This window comes from Diadema setosum, chromosome 1 (genome assembly GCF_964275005.1).
Source record: "Diadema setosum chromosome 1, eeDiaSeto1, whole genome shotgun sequence".
Lineage (NCBI taxonomy): Eukaryota > Metazoa > Echinodermata > Echinoidea > Diadematoida > Diadematidae > Diadema > Diadema setosum.
Window position 1 is genome coordinate 1,312,562 of NC_092685.1, and position 20,737 is coordinate 1,333,298.

A 20,737-nucleotide genomic window follows, 5' to 3' on the forward strand; every position below is an offset into this window, starting at 1 on the left:
CTTTAGAAATCAGGAGGTAGAGACAAGGGAAGGGAAATAAAAGCCGATGTAGCAAGCACGGACATTGTGAGCAGAGAAAAGCCCTCAAATTCCAGTGAAATAGATAAGTTGAGAAGAAGTCTGGCTCCATTGTCCAAACAAGTTGCGGTGTTAGTCAACTCTGTGAAGCAAATTAAGTCGCAAAAGAAAGCGAGCAAAGTCATCTGTTACACCTGTGGACAAAAAGGGTATATCAAACCCAATTGTACTGAACCGTCCCTCTGTTATGGATATAGAGGAAAAGGACACTTGAGAAAGGACTGTCCCGTCTCAAACCCCCCAGTTGAAAACCCAGCCACACGAGTAAGTAAGATAAATAGTTCCATGGATGGGGGGTTGGCACACCGATTGGTCTCACCTAGTCCAAAAAGTACAATCCAAACAGCCGGCGTTCAGTTAGGATGTGTGCTTGATTCGTCCGGTAAAAGTAAGAATTGTAAATGATAATTTTCTTGGAAAGTCTTATCCACACATATCGTTATCAGGCATTAATCTATTCCAGTGTCTGTTGTTTCCACAGTATATACAGTACGAGAAATCGTGGACGCCGCGGAGAGGCTTCAGTTTAGTTCAGTACTGTACAAAATGTATTCGAAAATTTGCTATATGCAGATTTGATTATTTATGATGATTGCAATAGAGTCGGGACGACTATCTTAGAGACAGGGGAGATATCGGGGAACAGGTTTTTGCTGGTGTAATTGATTTGTAGGAGATAAGTAAGATTATGTAATGGCTCCCCAGTACAGTGCTCTTTAAAGCATCTTTAGTTCTAAACATGTATTGAGAAAAAGTGGGGCGAGAATGGGGTGTGGCAAGCTGCTGGTCCCCTTGGGTGACTTGCTATATTGTTTGAAACAGGTGGTGGTCTCTCTTTCTGGGTTGGCATGCACTGTGTTTGAATGTGCGAGGCTACGCCCAAGAATAATCAGTAACTATCTTGTAAGGTTAGAAATGTAAAGGGTAGAAAGATTGAAGTCGCTGATCGGGAGTTCTGTCCTATCAGCCTAGGAGTGACCGTGATGTGGCAGCCATTGGCCTGTTTCTGTGAGACTGATGTGGCACGTAGAATTCGTAAAAGACGGCTGTTGAGCTCAGGGCTCTTTTCCCTGCTTAATTTATAAATGAGCAGCAATTACAAACAACACCACTGCCTGAAGACTCTGATTATACCACCCACAACAGTACTGTCATTTGTGGGCCATCCGCTGGGACCTCCAGGTAGCAAAAACTGTTTCCCGCAAGTCACAAGCATGGCTTGCCCAGCAAGGTGTGACAGGCCCTTTAGTGAGGGCACAAGCCATTTTTTTGTTTCTCGACTGACATAAGTTGCGGTGACTGATCAGTCGCCGTAGTCACAGCGAAGCCTCCTTTAGTAAAAAAAAAAAAAAAAAAACACCCTTATGGGACAAGGGTATAATATGTACTGTATACATAGCATATCTCCCTGTATTCTTCTTTTGGTGATTTGAACAAATCGACTGATATTTGTGAAATTAATTACCCACAAAAAATATTAGCTTCCATAACACAAATGCTCTGTGCATCATCTCCAAGGTGGAGAAATGCTAACTTTTCTCTTAGTCTTGTCAAGGGATTCCGTCCATGTGGTTCTTGATACAACATTTATGACCAGATGGTTAGTAATGGATGTCTATATTAAATAAGTTACATAACCAGACATGGCTCCATATGTAACAAACCTGAGGCCATCTGCTGTGGATCCACCATGCAAATAGCTGCACTAGACAGCACGATTGGTCACACATAATTTCCAATCTCTTGTGTCCTTACACCATTGAGTCATTCAATTACAAGCAACCTATGAAGGTCAAACGGTCAATCATACAAGGTCCCTGGTCAGGGCCCTGTTTTATGAAGAGTTAAAATCAATTATAAAGTTGATTTCAACTGTAAGTCTATGGCAGACTGTGTGGTAAGGAAATTTAAAATCGATTTTATCTTTTGATAAAACGGGGCCCAGGTCTGTGACTGCTTGCCCCACCTGGATGCATCTCTTTGCCTCTTACTTTGCTAACAGCTTGATGTTAACATGCCCTCTTAGTGAGGTTATCCAAGTGCATACACAACATGTCATCCACTGACCTCAACCCTTATACCAGGTCATAGGTCACAGAAGAATGTAGCTTGTCACATTCACATGTGTGAGTAAAGCCTTACCACGCTACGGAGCGATGAGTGTGTCTTGGATCAGATCACTCTCCCTGGACTACCTCTGCCAGCATACACAGAAGGGTTGCCGATAGGAACAAACTTGGTTGAAACTGATTATTGATGATGTCATGAGGTACTGTAAACACTTACAGTGACACAGTACAAACCCTGAATCTCTTCTGACATAAGGCTTGCCGGAAGTTTTGCAACCATCCTTGTACTACAAACAGGAATATTATCAACATCAACAGATATTCTGACATGCATGTAGTCACTGTGGCAAGACAACAGCAAATACCAGGTAATCAGCTAGTCTTCTTCCAGAATGCTTTTGCTCCACGTCACAAGTTGGATGTTAGCGATGACCAACAAGATGAGATGGGACTATGGCTTCTCTTGAGTTGCTCTGATAACATGAGCAGGCTGGAAAGAAGAGAAAGAAAAACAGCAGTCAGAGATGCATAACTAAAATAGCAACTAAAAAACAGATTGTATGTATAATCATCAATGGTTTCTTTCGCTTTGAAAAAAAAAAAAAAAAAAAAAAAAACCAATGTAGAAATGCGTTACTATATATCTGAATACACAGGTTATGTTTTTAAAATCTATATTTTTAGACACAACTTTCATTTCCTTTGTCATTTCCAGAGACCTTCAAATAAAATATGACTTCAGGTCAGTAGATACGTCCTTCTAATTTAATCATAAACAATTATCACTTAGTCAAGACAAACACAAAAACATGAACAGCAAAACCATAACAGCACCAATGAAAAATAACTTCAGGGTATCATGGAAATGTATGTTCCAAATGTTTATATGTGACCCGCGACAACGGTTTCAGGCAAAAGTCGCAAGAGCAAATTCCCTCCTAGGCGGGGTACAAAGATTTTGACCATTATTTTTGTAGATTTTGGTTTTTTGCAGAAATCGAATCTTTGATATGTTTTCTACGTCTACCCCAAATTTCATACCATAAGATTAAGTTTTTCCTGTCGAAAATGGAATTTTAAACACCCTATGTTGGATCGCACTCGTCAGTTTCGAGCTTCTTTCGAACGCCGCGCCAATATGCCCAGTGTTGCTAAGGCGCAGGGTCTCGCATGCGATTGGCTGGTGCATTGCACGCGTTTACATAGTTTGGCTTTCGGAGACACGTCTCGAGCGTTTCGGGCATGTTTTGTCCACGCGTGCATACATTATGATCCATTGTTCTTGCAGCTTGCTACAATAGATATGCTCGCTCTGTAGTGCATGCTGTTAGGTTGGCTTTCTATCTACGCTTCACTACCGCAATGTTCGACAACGACGGTGAAACAAAAAGTGAATGCCAGTGCTACCTTTGAACGTGAAAACAGATTCAAAGGGAACATGGTTTGACCACATCAGAAGTCGCGAATCACCACACAAATCGTGCAACCTGCGATCGCAAACCCATCCATCAATATTGCTGCAATATTATGACATAACTGTGTGAAAAGAAAACTTACAATATTCTCAAAACTGTCAACTCTTAGTAAATATTATGACAGCAGGTTGACTCAAATGACATTAGATGAGAGGAAAGGAGTGGTCACAAATGACCAATATTCAAATACAGTACTACATGTCAAGATTGCACCTGAAAACTAACTAATCGTGTTTGTTTGTATGTTGTTGTTTTTTTATAATAAACACCACTGCACAGTGCACCACATGCATGGCTTGAAAAACAGAACAAAACAGGAAACGTGACCCTTTGCCAGCTCTAGCAATTTTTCTGAGTTTGAAACGTCCCCAATTATTTAAAGACAAATCAATGTTACCATAGTTAAAATGCGATTTGTAAAAATGTAGATACGAATTCGCTACCCGCTCAGTTACGTTTACACACGGACATGGCGTGTTGATGCGATTGGGTAATGCGTGCACAATACACACATACACCGTTAGGCTTCAGTACATGCGTGTCTTGGCATTTATATGCCTTAGTTGTAAAGGAGGATTCTTAGTAATGAGGAGACATTGCTGAGATGATGTAAACTGTGTGAGTGCCTTTATTCAACTCCTTCTTCCAGTGTGCCCTTTGCACATGGGGCATATCATGTTACGTCCAGCTACAGCTGGCAGGTTAGTCTTTGCTCAGACTCATCATTGCAAAGACTTTACAAACATACATGTATATCAACACATCTCCCTTTCTTTAAAAGGAGATAACATTGTTATCGACTATTTACATACACATTCATGACAACTTCTCAGAGTTTACTTTAACTCTTTTGACTTTCATGCATGTGCGTTTCAAACATCCAAAAATCTTTGCTGTAGTTTCAAAACTGAGTTCTTTGAGTTCAATGATTAGAGTTCATATGCGACAACCGGGTTTCACTGCTTCTTAGTGCGCGTATTTAATCATTCGCGTATTTGAACTAAATCCTGTCTTTACATTATCATTAGAGTCCATCATGTTTCAACTATTAACTCTAACAAAGTCGCGAAAAGTTCTTCTCGAGCGGTCTTAATAATTCGCGAAAAGTTCTTCATCTCTAATTTCACTATTTACAAATCTAAGCGGATGGGAGGCTTCACGATGCGTCCACTTCGGGTAGATTTCACAGACGTCGCGTTTCGTGTAGTCTCGTCTACCATCGGGGCGTTGACGTTGTCGTCGTCGTCATCGTACCTCTGCGCTGGTTGTCGCTCGTCTTGACCTCGTCTAGGATCAGGTCGAAGATGACGTCTATTTCTGCGACGAATCTCGCCAGTCTCTGTCTGGACCAGGTACGACCGATGTGGTAGTGTTTTCTTGATGACACCACCTTGTGACCATCTGCCGGTATTCATGTCTTGGAGTTTGACATGATCTCCTACTTTCAGGTGGGGTAGGTCACGAGCATGTTTGTCGAAATGCTCCTTTTGCTTCTGTTTCTGCACTTCTTTCCTTTCCTTCACCGAGCGAGCATTGATGTGCTGGGGGTCAAGTAGTTTTTCGGCCATAGGCAGATTTGTTCTGATTCGCCTGTTGAAGAGCAGTTCTGCTGGCGATTTTCCACATTCTAGTGGTGAGCTCCTGTAGACCTGTAGAGCTCGAAGGACTTCTTGTCCGCTGTGCTTGGACTTCCGCATCAGGTTTTTGACAATCTTGACGGCATTCTCTGCTTGTCCGTTCGACTGCGGGTGATATGGACTTGTGGTCGTATGGCGAAAGTCCCATTCTGCTGTGAATTGTTGGAACTCACGACTTGAGAACTGTGGTCCATTGTCTGTGATGAGTTCACACGGAGTTCCATGGCGGGCGAATACAGTTAAACTCGCCTAAGTCGACATCGCATATGTCGAATAATCGCGCAAGTCGATAATTTTAAAAAGTCCCGATTTTTCCCCATTGACTTACGTGTATTAATTCACTCATAAGTCGAATTTTTTAAGTCGAATACTCGCTTAAGTCGATGAAATTCCAAGAACACTTTCACGGAAAAACCATTGAATTCACTGTGCCTAAGTCGAATAAGATTTTATTGTGTAATAAATCACTGTCAAAATCACGAGACGCCAGTTTTTGTTTACATACAGTATATACCAAAAGAAACTGCGTAAATAAACATTAACGTTTCATTAACGCAAGCGGTTTCACCTGAATCGTTAGTAACGCAAACTAACGATCGGGAAAATTAACGTTTGTAGCAACGATGAGTAACGATCCCTAGCGCAAATTAACGATGTTTCGTTAACATTAACGATAGGTAACGCAAGAACTCACGCGAGATTTTGGTTTTGTAACGAGACCTGGTGAAAGGACGACGTAGCCCCTGCCGAGTGTAGCGATCTATGCCTTATATTTAGCGGAGTCTTTTCGCGAATCGAATCACGATTTCGCGAATGGTTAATTTGCGACCGGAGTCACCAAAAACGCACGCCGAGCCACCAAAAAAGCCGAATGTTTGCCTTCAGTTTTGGAAATGAAGCGGTAACAATCGGTTCCATAAGATGCTGAATAAAATAATGTCAGATGTTTGCTCTTTTAATTTTGGAAATGAATAACGGTAATATTCGATTCCGTATAATACTAAAATAAATGTCGGATGTTTGTTTATACTTTTGGAATGTCAGAGATTTGATTTTGCGTTCGGAAATGAATAAGGATAAAAAAAAAAGTATCCGGAAGATGCTGAAATAAATGTCGAATGTTTGCTTTGACGTTCGGATATGAAAAATAATGATATTCAACTCCATACGATGATAAAATAAATGCCGGATGTTTACTTCTACGTTCGAAAGTAAATAACAATTACATTGAGCTCCGGAAGATGCTAAAGTAAATGTCGAATTATCCCTTTGACGTTCGGAAATGAATAACAATAATAATCAACTTCGTACGATGATGAAATAAATGTCGGATGTTTACTTTTACGTTCGAAAGTGAATAACATTAACATTCAGCTCCGGAAGATGCTAAAGTAAATGTCGAATTATCCCTTTGACGTTCGGAAATGAATAACAATAATAATCAACTTCGTACGACGATGAGATAAATGTCGGGTGTTTGCTTTTACTTTCGAAAGTAATTAGCAATAACATTCGGCTCCAGAAGATGCTAAAATAAATGTCAGATGATTGTTTTTACGTTCGGAAGTGAATAGCAGTAATATTCTTCTCCATACGATGCTATAACTGTCGGATTTTATTTCGAAATGAATAACAGTAACATTTAGCTGCGTTTGATGGTAAAGTTAATGTTTGATATTTGCTTTAACGTTCGGAAATGAATAACAATAGTATTCAACTCCGTCCGATGATAAAATGAATGTCTTATGTTTGCTTTTATGTTCGAAAGTAAATAGCAATACATTCAGCTCCGGAAGATGCTAAAATAAATGTTGAATGTTTGCTTTGGCGTTCGGAAATGAATAACTATGGTATTCAACTCAGTACGATGATGAAATAATTGCCGAAAGTTCGCTTTTACGTTCGAAAGTAAATAGCATGTAACATTCGACTCCTGAAGATGCCAAAATAAATGTCAGATGATTCTTTACACTTTCGGAAGTGGACAGCAGTAACATTCGGCTCCTTACGATCATAAAATAAATGTCGGGTGTTTGCTTTTGAATTTGGAGATCGAATAACGGTAATATTCTGCTCCGTACGATGCTAAAATAAGTAACAGATTGTTTCTTTTACATTTGGAAATGATTAACGGTATCAATCGGCTCATTTAGATGATGAAATAAAAAGCGGATGTTTGCTTTCACGTTCGGAAATGAATAAGGATGATATTCAGCACCGTAAGATCCGAGAATGAATGTCGGTTGCTTGTTTTTACATTTGAAAATGATTAACGGCAACATTCGGCTCCGGAAGGTGTTAAAATACTTGTAAATGGTGGATGATTGCTTTTACAATCAGAAATATATAACGGTAACTTTCGGACCGAACGTAGGACCGATTTAGTTTTGCTTTTTTTTTTTTTTTTTTTTTTTTTTTTTTTTTTTTTTTTTTTTGTTCAGGCCACCAAAAAATAAAAGTCAATCATTTTGGGGCCACCAAAATAAAAGTTAGTTTGGAGCCCTGGCCTGCATCAATGTGGATAAAGTGTCTTGCTGAAGGGCAAATATCGGGCACACCGCTCCAGCAGCCTCTCGGCTCCAGAGTAGACAACATACATGTACATTCAAGTAACTTTAAGTCGATTTTTTTCGACTTACGTACAAGTCGAAACTCGCCTAAGTCGATGTGTTTTGCTCAGTCCCGAGAAGATCGACTTATGCGAGTTTAACTGTACAGCTTTCATACTGTTGATCACTGCTCTACTTGTTGTGGTCGACAGTGAACACAGTTCTATGTATTGTGAAAAATAATCCACAATCACCAGGTACTCCTTGTTGTCCAGCGTAAGCAGATCTGCGGCCACCTTTTGCCATGGTCTATCGGGTACCATGTAAGGGTGAAGGCTCTCTTTCTGCTGTCTTGGCTGGTACATGAGGCAAGCATTGCAGTTTTGCACCATTTCTGCTACATCGTGGTTGATCCGGGGCCAGTACAGGACATCTCTTGCACGTCTCTTGCACTTTTCAATTCCCAAGTGCCCTTCGTGGATCTTTTGCAGCATCTCACGTCTCATTGTAGCTGGTACAACAATCTTACTTCCTTTGAAGATGATGCCTTGTGCCTCTGACAGTTCACTTCTGATGTTCCAGTATTCTCTGACTGAGACTGGACACTGTTGTTTTCTCTCTGGCCATCCATCTCTGATGACAGCTAAGAGTTCTTGTAGTGCTGTGTCTTTCTTTGTCTCATCTACAAACTGGCTTCGTTTGTTTGACGTGACTGGCATGTTCATCACGACAGCATCTACATAGACTTTGATGTCTTCCTCTCTCATGACATCTGGTTTTGACTCTGGGTCAACTGCTCTGGAGAGGGTATCCGCTGTGTACATGTACTTCCCTGGTGTGTATGACACTTTCAAGTCATACCTTTGAACTCTGATGAGGAGTCGCTGGATGCGAAGGGGACAGTCACACAGGGGCTTGACGAACAGGGGTATTAGCGGCTTGTGATCCGTCTCTACCTCAACCTGTCGTCCATATATGTACTGGTGAAATCTTTCACACGAGTACGTGATAGCTAGCAGTTCTTTCTCGATCTGCGCGTATCTTGTCTCTGCATCAGTCATGGCTCTAGATGCATACGCTATGGGGACCCAATCTTGGTCATGCTTCTGAAGCAACACTGCTTTGAGCCCATTCTTTGATGCATCAGCTGACAGCTTGGTTGGTTTTGCACAGTCGTAGAAATGCAGCACTGGCTCTGTTGTCAAGGCTTTTTTCAGCTCTTGCCATGCATGTTCCTGTGCATCGGTCCACACCCACTCATTCCTTTTCTCTAAAAGGCTCCTGAGGGGCTCTGATTTGGTTGACAAGTCAGCGATGAACTTTCCTTGGTAGTTGATCATGCCGAGGAATCTCTGGACATCCTGCTTGCACTGTGGTCTTTCCATGTTCTGTATGGCTGCCACTTTCTTGGGGTCAGGCTGAACTCCTTGATCACTGATGACATCTCCGATGAATGTCAGCTTGTTAACACAGAACTCACATTTTTCTCGGTTGAGTTTCAAGTTGTTCTTTCTCGCTGTCTCTAGAACTTCTTTCAGCCTGAGGTCATGCTCTTCCTTTGTAGCTCCCCATACAATGATATCGTCCATCATTGTGTTCACTCCTGGAATATGTGCGAAGAGCTGGTGCACTATCTTGTGATACACCTCTGGAGCACTGCATATTCCGAACGGAAGTCTCAGGAATCGGTACCTTCCGAAAGGCGTGATGAAGGTACACAACCTTGAGCTTTCATCATCCAGCTGAATCTGCCAGAATCCACTGGATGCATCTAGTTTACTGAAGTACTTCGCTCCGGCAAACTGCGCGGTTATTTCAGCTCTCGACGGTAGCTGAAAATGCTCTCGCTTTACAGCGCGGTTTAGATCTCGCGGATCTAAGCAAACTCGGAGTTGGCCGGTCTTTTTCGGTACGATCACGAGAGACGACACCCAGTCAGTGGGCGTATCTACGGGCTCAATGACGTTCATGCGTTCCATTTTGTCTAACTCTTCTTTGAGTTTTTCTCTCATCGGAAACGGTACTTTTCGGCATGCGTGTTGGACAGGTCTCGCATTTTCTGTCACTGTGATGTGGTGCTTACCGGGCACACATCCTAGACTTTCGAACACGTCTTCATAGTCTTCGACCGACATTTTTTCATCATGTGTGTTTTGTGCGACATTCAACACACGTTTCACCAGTTTCAACTTGTCACATGCTTGCAAACCTAGTAGTGGTTGACGATTTCCGGGAGTCACTAGAAACGACATATTCTCTGTCAAATTCTTGTGCTTCACCTGTACAAAGCAACGACCTTTCACTGGAATTTCAACTCCACTGTACCCTGTCAACTTGACATTCACCGATGACAACTTTGGTTTTGGTTTCAACGTCTGATACACACTCTCTGGTAGTAGATTCGTTTGCGCGCCTGTATCTAATTTGAACAGCACTTGACGTTCATTCACCATGAGATTCACTTTCCATTCGTCACATGACTCCTGTGACTTGACGACATCAACAAGAAAACTCTCATCCTTGGAATTACTCTGTAGTTCATTTACCTGAACACGACTTTTGCAACACTTTGCGAAGTGATTCATTTTTCTACATTTTTTACACACCTTTCCTTGTGCAGGGCATGAATTCATGGCATGTCGATTGCCACACCTGCCACAAGCCTGGGAATTCTGACCTTGACTTTGACTTTGACTTTTTTGCTTCCACCTTGGAGGTTCTGATCTTTTACCGGGATTGACTGCCTTTTTCTTTTTGTTCAAAGCATCAACAGGGACTGACACATCTGCCTTTGAACCAAGCTCTTGTGCCTGAGCTCTGGTAATTTCAGCAGCACGACAAATTTGCAATGCCTTTTGAAGTGTCAAATCATCCTCTCTGAGCAAACGCTCACGCAAACCACCATCTGTGATTCCACAAATTATCTGATCTCTGATCAGACCATCAGTCAACTCTCCGAATTCACACGATTGTGCACGATTTCTCAATTCTGTGACATACTGATCAATGTTCTCACTCACACCCTGAGATCTGGTAAAGAATTTATGCCTCTCATACGTGACATTCTTCTTGGGAGTGCAATATTTCTCAAACTGTTCAAGCACTTTCTCCAACTTCATCTCATCACCCTCAGCAAATGTGAATGTGTTGTATATATCAAGGGCAGCATCACCTATCACATGCAACAACATTGATGTTTGTGCTTTATCATCTTTCCTTGACATTCCAGAAGCAACATTATACAGAGTGAATCTTTGCTTGAATCTCTTCCAATTCTCAGACAAATTACCCCTCAAATCTAGTGGTGCTGGTTGGGTTAAGTTTGCCATGTTCACTCTCTGAGCTTTCACTCACATGAATAGTGTTAACAATTAGCAGAAAACTGTATCTTTTCAACAAGTTAACTTATGCTCAATCATCCAACACTTTCACGAGGTTAGTATGTTGCATCATATATATATGTGGCTAATCTAGGCTAAGGCCACGTCACTGGCTGTAGTGTTCCCAATACCTCACGCACTGTCTGGTCAGTTGACCTCTAGAACTTTCTGTTCCGAGCTACCACAGTGCTGATGCAGGTCATTGGACACACAATACAGTCATGCACATTCAGGTAAGTCATACACACACACACACACGCTGGGTTAGTGCATCTCAACACACTGCTGCTTGGCTACTGTACAGCATGCTAATGTACACATAGCTCCATGCATCCTCCACTCTTTCAAATGAAACGGTCTGGCCTGTTTCTTGCGTGGATTATTCCTTGTCCTAGTCCCTTCTGTACTTCAGAATGATGTAGACAGTTGACTGACACCATGACTTGGACAGCTGAACCACTCTGACACCATGTCTTGGCATTTATATGCCTTAGTTGTAAAGGAGGATTCTTAGTAATGAGGAGACATTGCTGAGATGATGTAAACTGTGTGAGTGCCTTTATTCAACTCCTTCTTCCAGTGTGCCCTTTGCACATGGGGCATATCATGTTACGTCCAGCTACAGCTGGCAGGTTAGTCTTTGCTCAGACTCATCATTGCAAAGACTTTACAAACATACATGTATATCAACACAATGCGATTATCATATCCGCCATCTTGAAAGACGTACTGTTAAACAAACCCGAGCGAAACACATTGGGTATGTCGGCTCCCAACGCCGAGTTCCGAGGAAGGTGCCCGGGAAATTTGACTCTCTCAGAGAGCCAATCAGAAGCAACTGTGGTTGCTAGAGGCGGAGCTTAATCTCGATTGGCACCATCGTATGGATGGGTGATTCTCACCTAGCATCTCCGTTCGGACATTGTGTTTAAGAAAGAGGTGAATCTTCAAAGCCCGTTTTCTCGTAATTTTGTCAGGCTAACAACTTAAAAAGTGCATTATATTTTGCTCTTTATGCCCACTAACGATGCCGGAGAATACAAGTGTTTTATATCAATGGAAAGCTTAGGAAGTGGGCAATATGATTCAATGTTTTATATCAATGGAAAGCTTAGGAAGTGGGCAATATGATTCAATAAAAAAGTGAATTTTCAAAATTCCTGACTTTTGCCTGAAACCGTTGTCGCCGGTCACATATGGTCTATCATGCTGTGTAAAGCACATTTTGCATTCAACATGTGCATGCCCTCTTCATGTACCTGTCTGTCCGTGGCCTACCTACACAGTCTGAGCTGGAGCAACTATACTAAAAACATAGCATAACAAGGCATTGACTCCAAAGATTTCAAGTCAAACAATTTTAATGATACATTCCAGTTTACCGCACAAAAGATGCCCTCATGTTGACTATTCTACCAAAGGGTCGTTCTCATAATACACAAAATTGTGACATGAAAACTTGCACTGTTTTACCCTGCATGTCTTCACTACTCCAAAAGCTTGCGATGTTAGCTCTAATGGATAAATTAAGAAGTTTCTCAAAGAACTGCGGATACCCACTGTACTCGCATTCAACACTCCTTGAAGGAAGAGCGGATGCATATAACATCGTAATATAATGATATAACCAAGACTCTCAATTGGACCATGTCAAACTTTTGTTTGCACATAGACTAAGTAACCTGCTAATTTTCATGCGAAGTGTCTGGAGGAATTTGGTACAGTTGTGAGGCGACATTTACCATAATTTTGTGAGTTTACAAGCCCAAATAAGAATGGCCCTCAAGATAAAACTCTACCGAGGGTTCAACTAACACTCTTAATCTATAGTCTAAGTGCAAAAAACAAAAACAAACAAAAACAAAGTTTGACATGGTCCAATTCAGAATCTTGGTTATATCAAGTATCCGTAGATCTCTTTTCAAATAAAACCCACTTGTAGATAAACAGCTCTGCATATGATTCTTAATTTTATACATTTTTATATATAATCAACATATCTGAAACTTAAAACATCATGTGAAAGGGAGATTTACCATTCCAATCTCATCACAAGAAGCGGTCAGCTACAGAGGTGGGTGTGTCTGTAGTCCTCCCTGTGAGTCAGCTGCCATCCAGTAGGCTATACTTCATCATGAACTCAAAGTCTCGGTAGCTGACACGCCCATCTCCATCCCTGTCTAACTCTCTACCACAGAAAACAAACACAAAGAAAGGATTAATTCGCTTCATTGGTAGAGATATCATAATAATAGCCATCACATTGACTACAGTGCAATCCCATAGTAATGGAACAGGTTATAACGAAGTTCCGGTTACAGTGAAATAAAGATCCAGGTCGCAAAATTATCGGCTGTATGTTTTTTATTGTTTATTGCTTCGGTTATAACGAAATTTCGATATAACCAAAGAAAACTGCCGGTCTACAACTGCAGTCCACTGTACATAATATCTGGTCATGTCTTTTTGACATGTCAGAACAATAGAATTACCTATCCTTTGTTGTCATTTAGAAAATATTACTTTTGCATGAATCACATTGAATATTAGTCACATATGCTCTGAATAGAGCACTGTATGCTAAAATAACCCTATGGCAAGCTAACAGATCTACACATCTACTGAAAATGAATTTCCGATCTCATCTGGGAAATCTGAAACATCTGTAGAAATGTGCCAGATGACCTCTGTGACCTTTTACAATCCAACAAATTGAACAAAGAGTTTCGAAAACTCATTTCAGACTGATGCCAATCTTTTATGTTGATACACAAAGCAAATAATATGTAGGGGGTTCTTTTAATCTCTAGATGCATACAGTGGAATGAACCAGCTCTCTCTTGAAAGTACTGTAAAGCAAGACATTTTTGCAGCATGGCATTTCCACAAATTGCCACTGGCATTCAATGCACACAGTGTAGACAAGAACTTTTGTGTGCATTTTAATTTTGTGAATCTCGGCTCTCGCAGAAATTTGCAAAATTAAAATGCACACAAACATTTCTGGATTTACAGTAGGCCCAAATCCAAACTCTGTACGAAGGGCGCTGATCAGGTCACCCTAATCCACAAACCTGAATGCTGCTTGTAATCTCAATGGCTTGATTCCTGGAGCTACCTGCTCACATGCCTTCTCAAGCTCCTCATAAGTCAGAAATCCTTTACCTATGTAGAAAGATGTAATTAAAGATTCAGAACATGTTGTACACAAGCAATAGGATGATATAACAGCTGTATCTACAGCAAGTTCCTCAAATTTGAGCCTGCCATATCTTGGAGCTTCACACTTTTTAGAGCATATGATTGTCAGCATTCATCAACATCTCAAAAGGCAAAATAATATTTCTGCATCCTCCAAACAACAAAGCAAACTTTCCATCAAAAAAAAAAAAAAAAAAAAAGGTCCATAGAGCAGATTCTTTTTTTTTTTTTCAATTTAAATCTTAACACTTCATGGTTATGTGATTAATGTTTTCTGAAGGAGGGATACCTCTACACAGGAACTTTTCAATGAAAGCTGTTACTCACAGGACACAAATAAAGTAGAATTTTTCAGTAATATCAGACAGGAAGATAGCCAAGACCATGAGTTCATAATGTGGCACGGTGACCTTTGACACTTCTAAACAGTCACCTGGGCAACATGAGGATGAGGTAGCTTGCATATCACCCCGCACTTCGTTTATTCAAGAAATTTTACTTCCTATTCAAATATGCTTTGTTAGCCATGTTACTGCTGCTCAAACAACTTTCTTCTTTAATTCTTCCTTTCAGATTTGTGTTTCACTGATTGCTCCTGCTTTAATCTTGTGAGTTGACTCTATATTTTGTTTAAATAGGATATCCTTTGAGTTGTCAGCTTTTCTTAGTTTCTACGTAAGCATTCACAGCTCCTTACAGCTGCCTTACATAGAAATAGCATGTATATTATAATTCTCACAAATGTCAAATTATGATGCTAAATTTAAGACTGTAATATATTATGTAAACAATGGCTTCTTTAAACAACAAAGAGTTAATTGATGAATGATGCTTGGAAGTTGTGTTTACTGGAAAAATTATAAACAAAAACATAAATCCTCACATTTGCTGTCAAATGCCACGAAGATTTGTCGAATGTGTTCATCCATGTCCTGTGCCTTCAACTTGCATCTCATGGTGGAGACAAACTCGGTCTTTGTCATACCTTGGGAAAAAATAAAGCATGCAGCAGTACAGACATAGAATGGTACATTGTCATTGTTGCCGCCACGGTTAACATGAAATCTTGTCACAGAATGTAACCAGTACTTCAGTAACTAACACTGAACATTTTCGCAAATCTTCAATGTGTCAACTTTCTAACATATGCCACAAATAAAGTGTCACAATTTCAATAGAAGTTGAGTTATTCTATGGCTACAGCTACAATGCTGAACTATTCCTAGAGTATGTCTTTCCCATGTCCCCATCAATCTACTCTATCACAAGTTGCAACTGCCCTCTGCACACCCACAATAGATTCAATGTAAGTCTTCTAGAGAATCAATGCCTGTCACATATGCAATGAGGTATTGATATCATAAAATCGAAACCTAGAATTAAAAAAAAAAAAAATGTACATGTTCTTCATGAATAGAAATATTACTTTCCATTATATATCCAGAAGCAAACACAATCACACTATATGTTCCTACCAGGAGTTACAGATATGTTTCTTTTTTTGTTTTTTTACCTCACTACCCTGGTATCATAATATGTTTAAATTTCAGACCCTGAGTTAAAGTAGATATATATGACAATCTCTGTAACAACATCACAACTGTCTTGCTCAATTGAATATAAAAACAAATAGCACTGTGGTTATCACAGTAAATTTCATTGCACTGATTAAAAAAAAAAGAAGAAAAAAAAAGAAGGAAACACATTAGATATGCTGTACAAATAAACTTTCACGTAATGTGTGTGCTAGGATCTTTAATTTTCTACACTGCTATTATTGTGCTACAAAAGACATAAATCTTCCCATTTTCTTAATATTTTGTAGTTTTACCAGACAATTTGCTGTTTCTGGGCACATAGATTGGTTCTGCTCTTATGACTTGCTAGTAGAGAATCCCCCAGCTTGACTTGATGAGCACAGCTAAATGCTTTGTACACCAAACACACATTTCTAGTCAACACACTATCATTAACCCAATCAATACAAGTACATCTACCAAACCTACAACTTGCCGCAAGAACACTGAGAAAAAAAAATTGTAAACAGCTAAAACATAATCTTAATTAGAAATTCACAAGGTAATGTTGGCTTAGAGACATTTCATGTGATAATGTGCTATATAAATATTGTGAATTATTATCGTTATCATTATTATTAGTGATTTGAGCTGCTTCCACAAAAATTTTGAATTAAAGCTGATCGAGAGCTCAGACAGCTCTCAAATTTGTTACCTGGCTCTTTGACATCTTTCATCAGATTGTCCACTTCAAACTGTACATGAAATAAAACCAGGATATGCAAGAGAGGGAGTAAAATAATAATACACATTCCATTCAATATTTGACACTTAGCCTATACAAATAGTCTAATTAGGTCAATTTTTTTAAACATAATCTACAGGCAAAATTCCTCCTAAACGAAATCTTTGTTACTATATTTTATATGGGTACTACTGAATTTGTTTCATACAACAAGAACAAATGAAGATGTCATTTTCACAGCTTTTTTTTTCCCTTAAGGTCATCAGAGAAAATTAAATCTTTCAATGACAATGCGTTTCTTCCATAACAAGATATATTTTTAAAGATATCATTATGAAATAATCACATATATGTTTTCATTATCTCTTTATTTTTCAGCAGCTTCACTCTCAAATATCTGAAGTTGATTAAATTGGATCATCAGTTCTTCCATCTAAACTCTTCAAGTGTATAAAAAAAAAAATCAAATGTATTCAAAAGAAACAGCTTTCTACACTGTGTTAAAATTGTGACTAAATTCCATGCTGATGAAGCATAATTATAGTTCAAAGTTCCATTGTTTTCCTCAGGGTTTCATCACTGCTTTTGTTGCTTTTTAGGGTATACATGCAAATATCCTTCTGATTCAAGACAATATGTGCAGAAAAGATGAGGAGTAACCTTTGTTGGTTTGTATCCAAAGAGTCTCACAACAGCAACCTTCAGATCTTCCCTGGAAAGCCAACCCTTACTATCGGCATCACTCTCATGATAGACCTGTCCAGAGAGACAACAAGAATGGAAACAGATGTCATCAAATGGTGACCTTACAGCATGTATTATTTTATCAACCATGCATCTGCCTGCATGAGGATGAGCTGATTTTGCTATAATGCGCATTTCACATAGCTACTTGCCCGAGTATACTTGGGACTGGAGTCTTCAATGAGTTAAACTGAAATATAAAATTCTATGAGAAGCTACAGATGTTAAAGCAGCTGAAGTGACAAGCTGTCAGAATGCAAGTGACATAACTCTAAATATGCATTCTGTTGACAAGTGACATACTAGTAACCTGAATAACTTCTAGATGGCCTACATGTGCTCTGTATCTCACTGAAGGCAGGGTGCTACCAAACATTTTTTTTCACCACTTGCCTAGTCGGGCAAGTAGATTTTCAGATTGTTACAAAACATTTGCCTGAACATGAATTTCACTAGCTCAAAAAGAAAGTTCAAAGATATGAGAAAATAATACAGAAAATCACTTGTAAGTCAACAGCTTTGAAGAAGGAAAAGGTAGGTAACTTTAAAACATTTCGCTTGGGTTAACATTTTTCCTCATAGTGCCAAAACACTTGCCCAACTTTGAGTTTCACTTGCCCCGGGCAATCGAGCAAGCCCTTGTAGCACCTTGCTGAAGGAGACATCAGCACAACTGCCGCAAATGATCACTTACAGCAACTTGTGCGACTGGAAAGACCACAGAAAGGCTTACACTTTCATCACAAAGGCTACTCCAGGGAGACATGTATCCCAAGATGAAAAGGTGGCAACTTAATTGCCCGGAAGTCATGGGGACATCACCAGGACATCCTCAGCAGTGCAGCAACTTCTGTGAGAAGTCTTCTCAGTTTGGGAGATGTTTCCACGACTTATCCCTCCTCCATCATGTTCAGGAACTTTAGCATTTTGAATTGTGTGATCTGGTATACTAGCATTTTGACTTATTCTGACTGAAAAAAAAAGTACCAAAATGTGACTCCTTTTCAGTGGTTGGAAATCTATGTTTTTTTGTAGGGGGATCTTTTTTTTTTTTTTTTTTTTCAGTGATGCCTGTGATGTGAATTGGTAGGGACAGCTGACACAGAGCAGCCTTGAACACAACAGCCAGCTCCTAACACACAGATGTCCATATCATTTTAGTAATCATGAGCAGATCCAGTCTCCTAAATTCTGTGAGGAAATGGTAAATAATCTCAAAGACTCCAAACTCCTTCTTCAAAACAACTTGCATACATTCAAATTCATGAAATTCTTCCGTCAGAAGAATTCCATAAATGTGAATAATTACGCAGTACCTGCTGCATGCTATTAGGATTTTATTTTTAGAACCAACACTTGCTGTCGGACAGAAGTTCGGTGGTCTAGTGGAAATGACACCTGTCCAGAGATATAAAGGAGGTCATACAAGTGTAGGTTCAAATCCTGCTCAAGTACGTACGCCCATGATTTCTTTTATCGTGACTGAAAAAGACTAAAAGACTGATCAATTCAGTGCTTTACTTTCAAAAGTTTTATTTACGTCAATGTAGTGCCATTTGTCAATCAGTTACAATGAACTTGTATTATATTTGGATACTATTAACCCGTTCCATACTAAATTCTACAATATCCATAGTTAATACACAGGCCACCAGGTTCCTGTATATGAATCGGGTTAACTTCAGACAAATTACATTGTCGTATTGCTTGTCAAACACAAACGCAAAGCACTTAACAAACCCTACAAACTAAACACTACATCATTGTAATTTACATGTATTGAAGTTTGCATCTTGCTGAGAGAGAAAAAAAAAAAGGTACCGGTAGTATCGAAACCCCGGGGCGCTCCTTGTCGAACACTTTGCATTCGTTTTCGGCTTTCGGGCTGTGTTTCGCAGTTACGGTAGGCTCTAAATGAATATCAAGTCTTTGTTTTTTAAATGAATAAAATGAAACTTGACTAATGAAGGGTTCTCGGAAAGAGTTCCTTTTTGTACTGCCCCTCCCTCACTTTCAATGTGGCCTTCTGTAGTAAAGTTGCACTTAATTCTCTACTTTTAATATTTGTAACCGTTTAGGACTTCGAGTTTAACGTTAGATAGAAGAATACAGTCTTCGTAGCTTAGATTTCTTATTTAGCCCCCTAACTAACGTTAAACCCAGGGCAGGAAAGCCTTCTTGTTCTAGTGAATTGTGTTAATGGCATCTGAAACTTACAGTTTCCAGTGGTACATCCATGATGTTGAATTCGCGTCTGGTGTGATAAGTTGATGTTTTCCCTGAGGCTACCGGCAACTGGGAGTTGCAAAATCAACTCGGAGAGAGGCGGAACGTGGTATCCTAGGGTTGGTAGATCTACTCACTGCACTGGTACGGACGATGTCGACGGAAGAATGCCGAATTTCCCGTTGTTTTCCACTGCACATAAGCGCTAATATTAAGTATTTTGTACAGTCGAAATATCTTGCAAACTGTTTGCAGTGCTTTCTTTGCCCTTTCTGGTACCCGGTAGAAATTTTACCTTCTTGACTTCGGCACCACTTCATCGGTCAGTGTCATGGAGTGTGTAGCAACTACCCGAGTCGAACCGAGCGAGTGCTGGCGGCTTGCGGTCGGTCGGCAGCCGGGTGGTGTTCGCGTGAGAAGCCGCTCGGCGCAGGCCGGACGAGGTCTCCCATCGAGTTTTTGCACACTGGAGTATTCAAATCAGCGCCAGTGACGGCAAATGTACTATGGAGTGGCCAAAGGGTAAAAATTAATAAATGTACTCAGTAGTACATCATCACTTTCTTGCAGCGTATCAAACAACAAAGGAAAACTTTCAATTACTGAGTACGTGTATCATTAAATATATATTTCGTCCGTCCATCAAAAGGGTGAAACGCAATGCAAAGCATACATTACACAAATCATTGTAAGAAATACATAGTGCAGTATGGTTCACAAGGTAAAGGCGAATCCCATTTTAACAAGAGTCCTTGGGACCATCAGATTTTTTCGTCATACTCGGTATCAAGAGTTTGTTATAGCTGAACAGTTAGAGATATAGATGATGATTTTTGGACAAGAACTTTTACTTCCGTGTAATGAGAATTTACTTATAGCCGTGTTCATTATGGTGGGAGTGCACTGTATATAACAAAATACATGTGCAATTAAGTAGAATAAGCAAGAACAGCAATGTATACCTTGGAAGCACGAGTTTAACAATAAAGGGAAAAGGTGGCAAACAAATGCATATTTTGCCAATATATAGGCTCTCCATCATACCATTTTTTTAAACTGCCTTGCATTTTTAGAGAGGTATGAATGGAGACACAACATTTTGCAATACATTTACTA

General features: G+C 39.8%; 1 protein-coding gene across 1 annotated transcript; it reads right to left on the minus strand.

Annotated features, from left to right (window-relative positions):
• Positions 1-2,554: 2,554 nt before the first annotated feature.
• On the minus strand, positions 2,555-19,633 carry LOC140246128 (EF-hand calcium-binding domain-containing protein 11-like). The gene is made up of 7 exons (XM_072325571.1): positions 19,613-19,633; positions 17,312-17,407; positions 16,622-16,661; positions 15,273-15,374; positions 14,263-14,353; positions 13,225-13,376; positions 2,555-2,637 (listed from the first exon to the last, which is right to left on the minus strand). The coding sequence occupies exons 1-6, from the start codon at positions 19,631-19,633 to the stop codon at positions 13,292-13,294; spliced, it is 435 nt and encodes a 144-aa protein (XP_072181672.1). The 3' UTR covers positions 2,555-2,637; positions 13,225-13,291.
• Between the last annotated feature and the right edge of the window lie 1,104 nt (positions 19,634-20,737).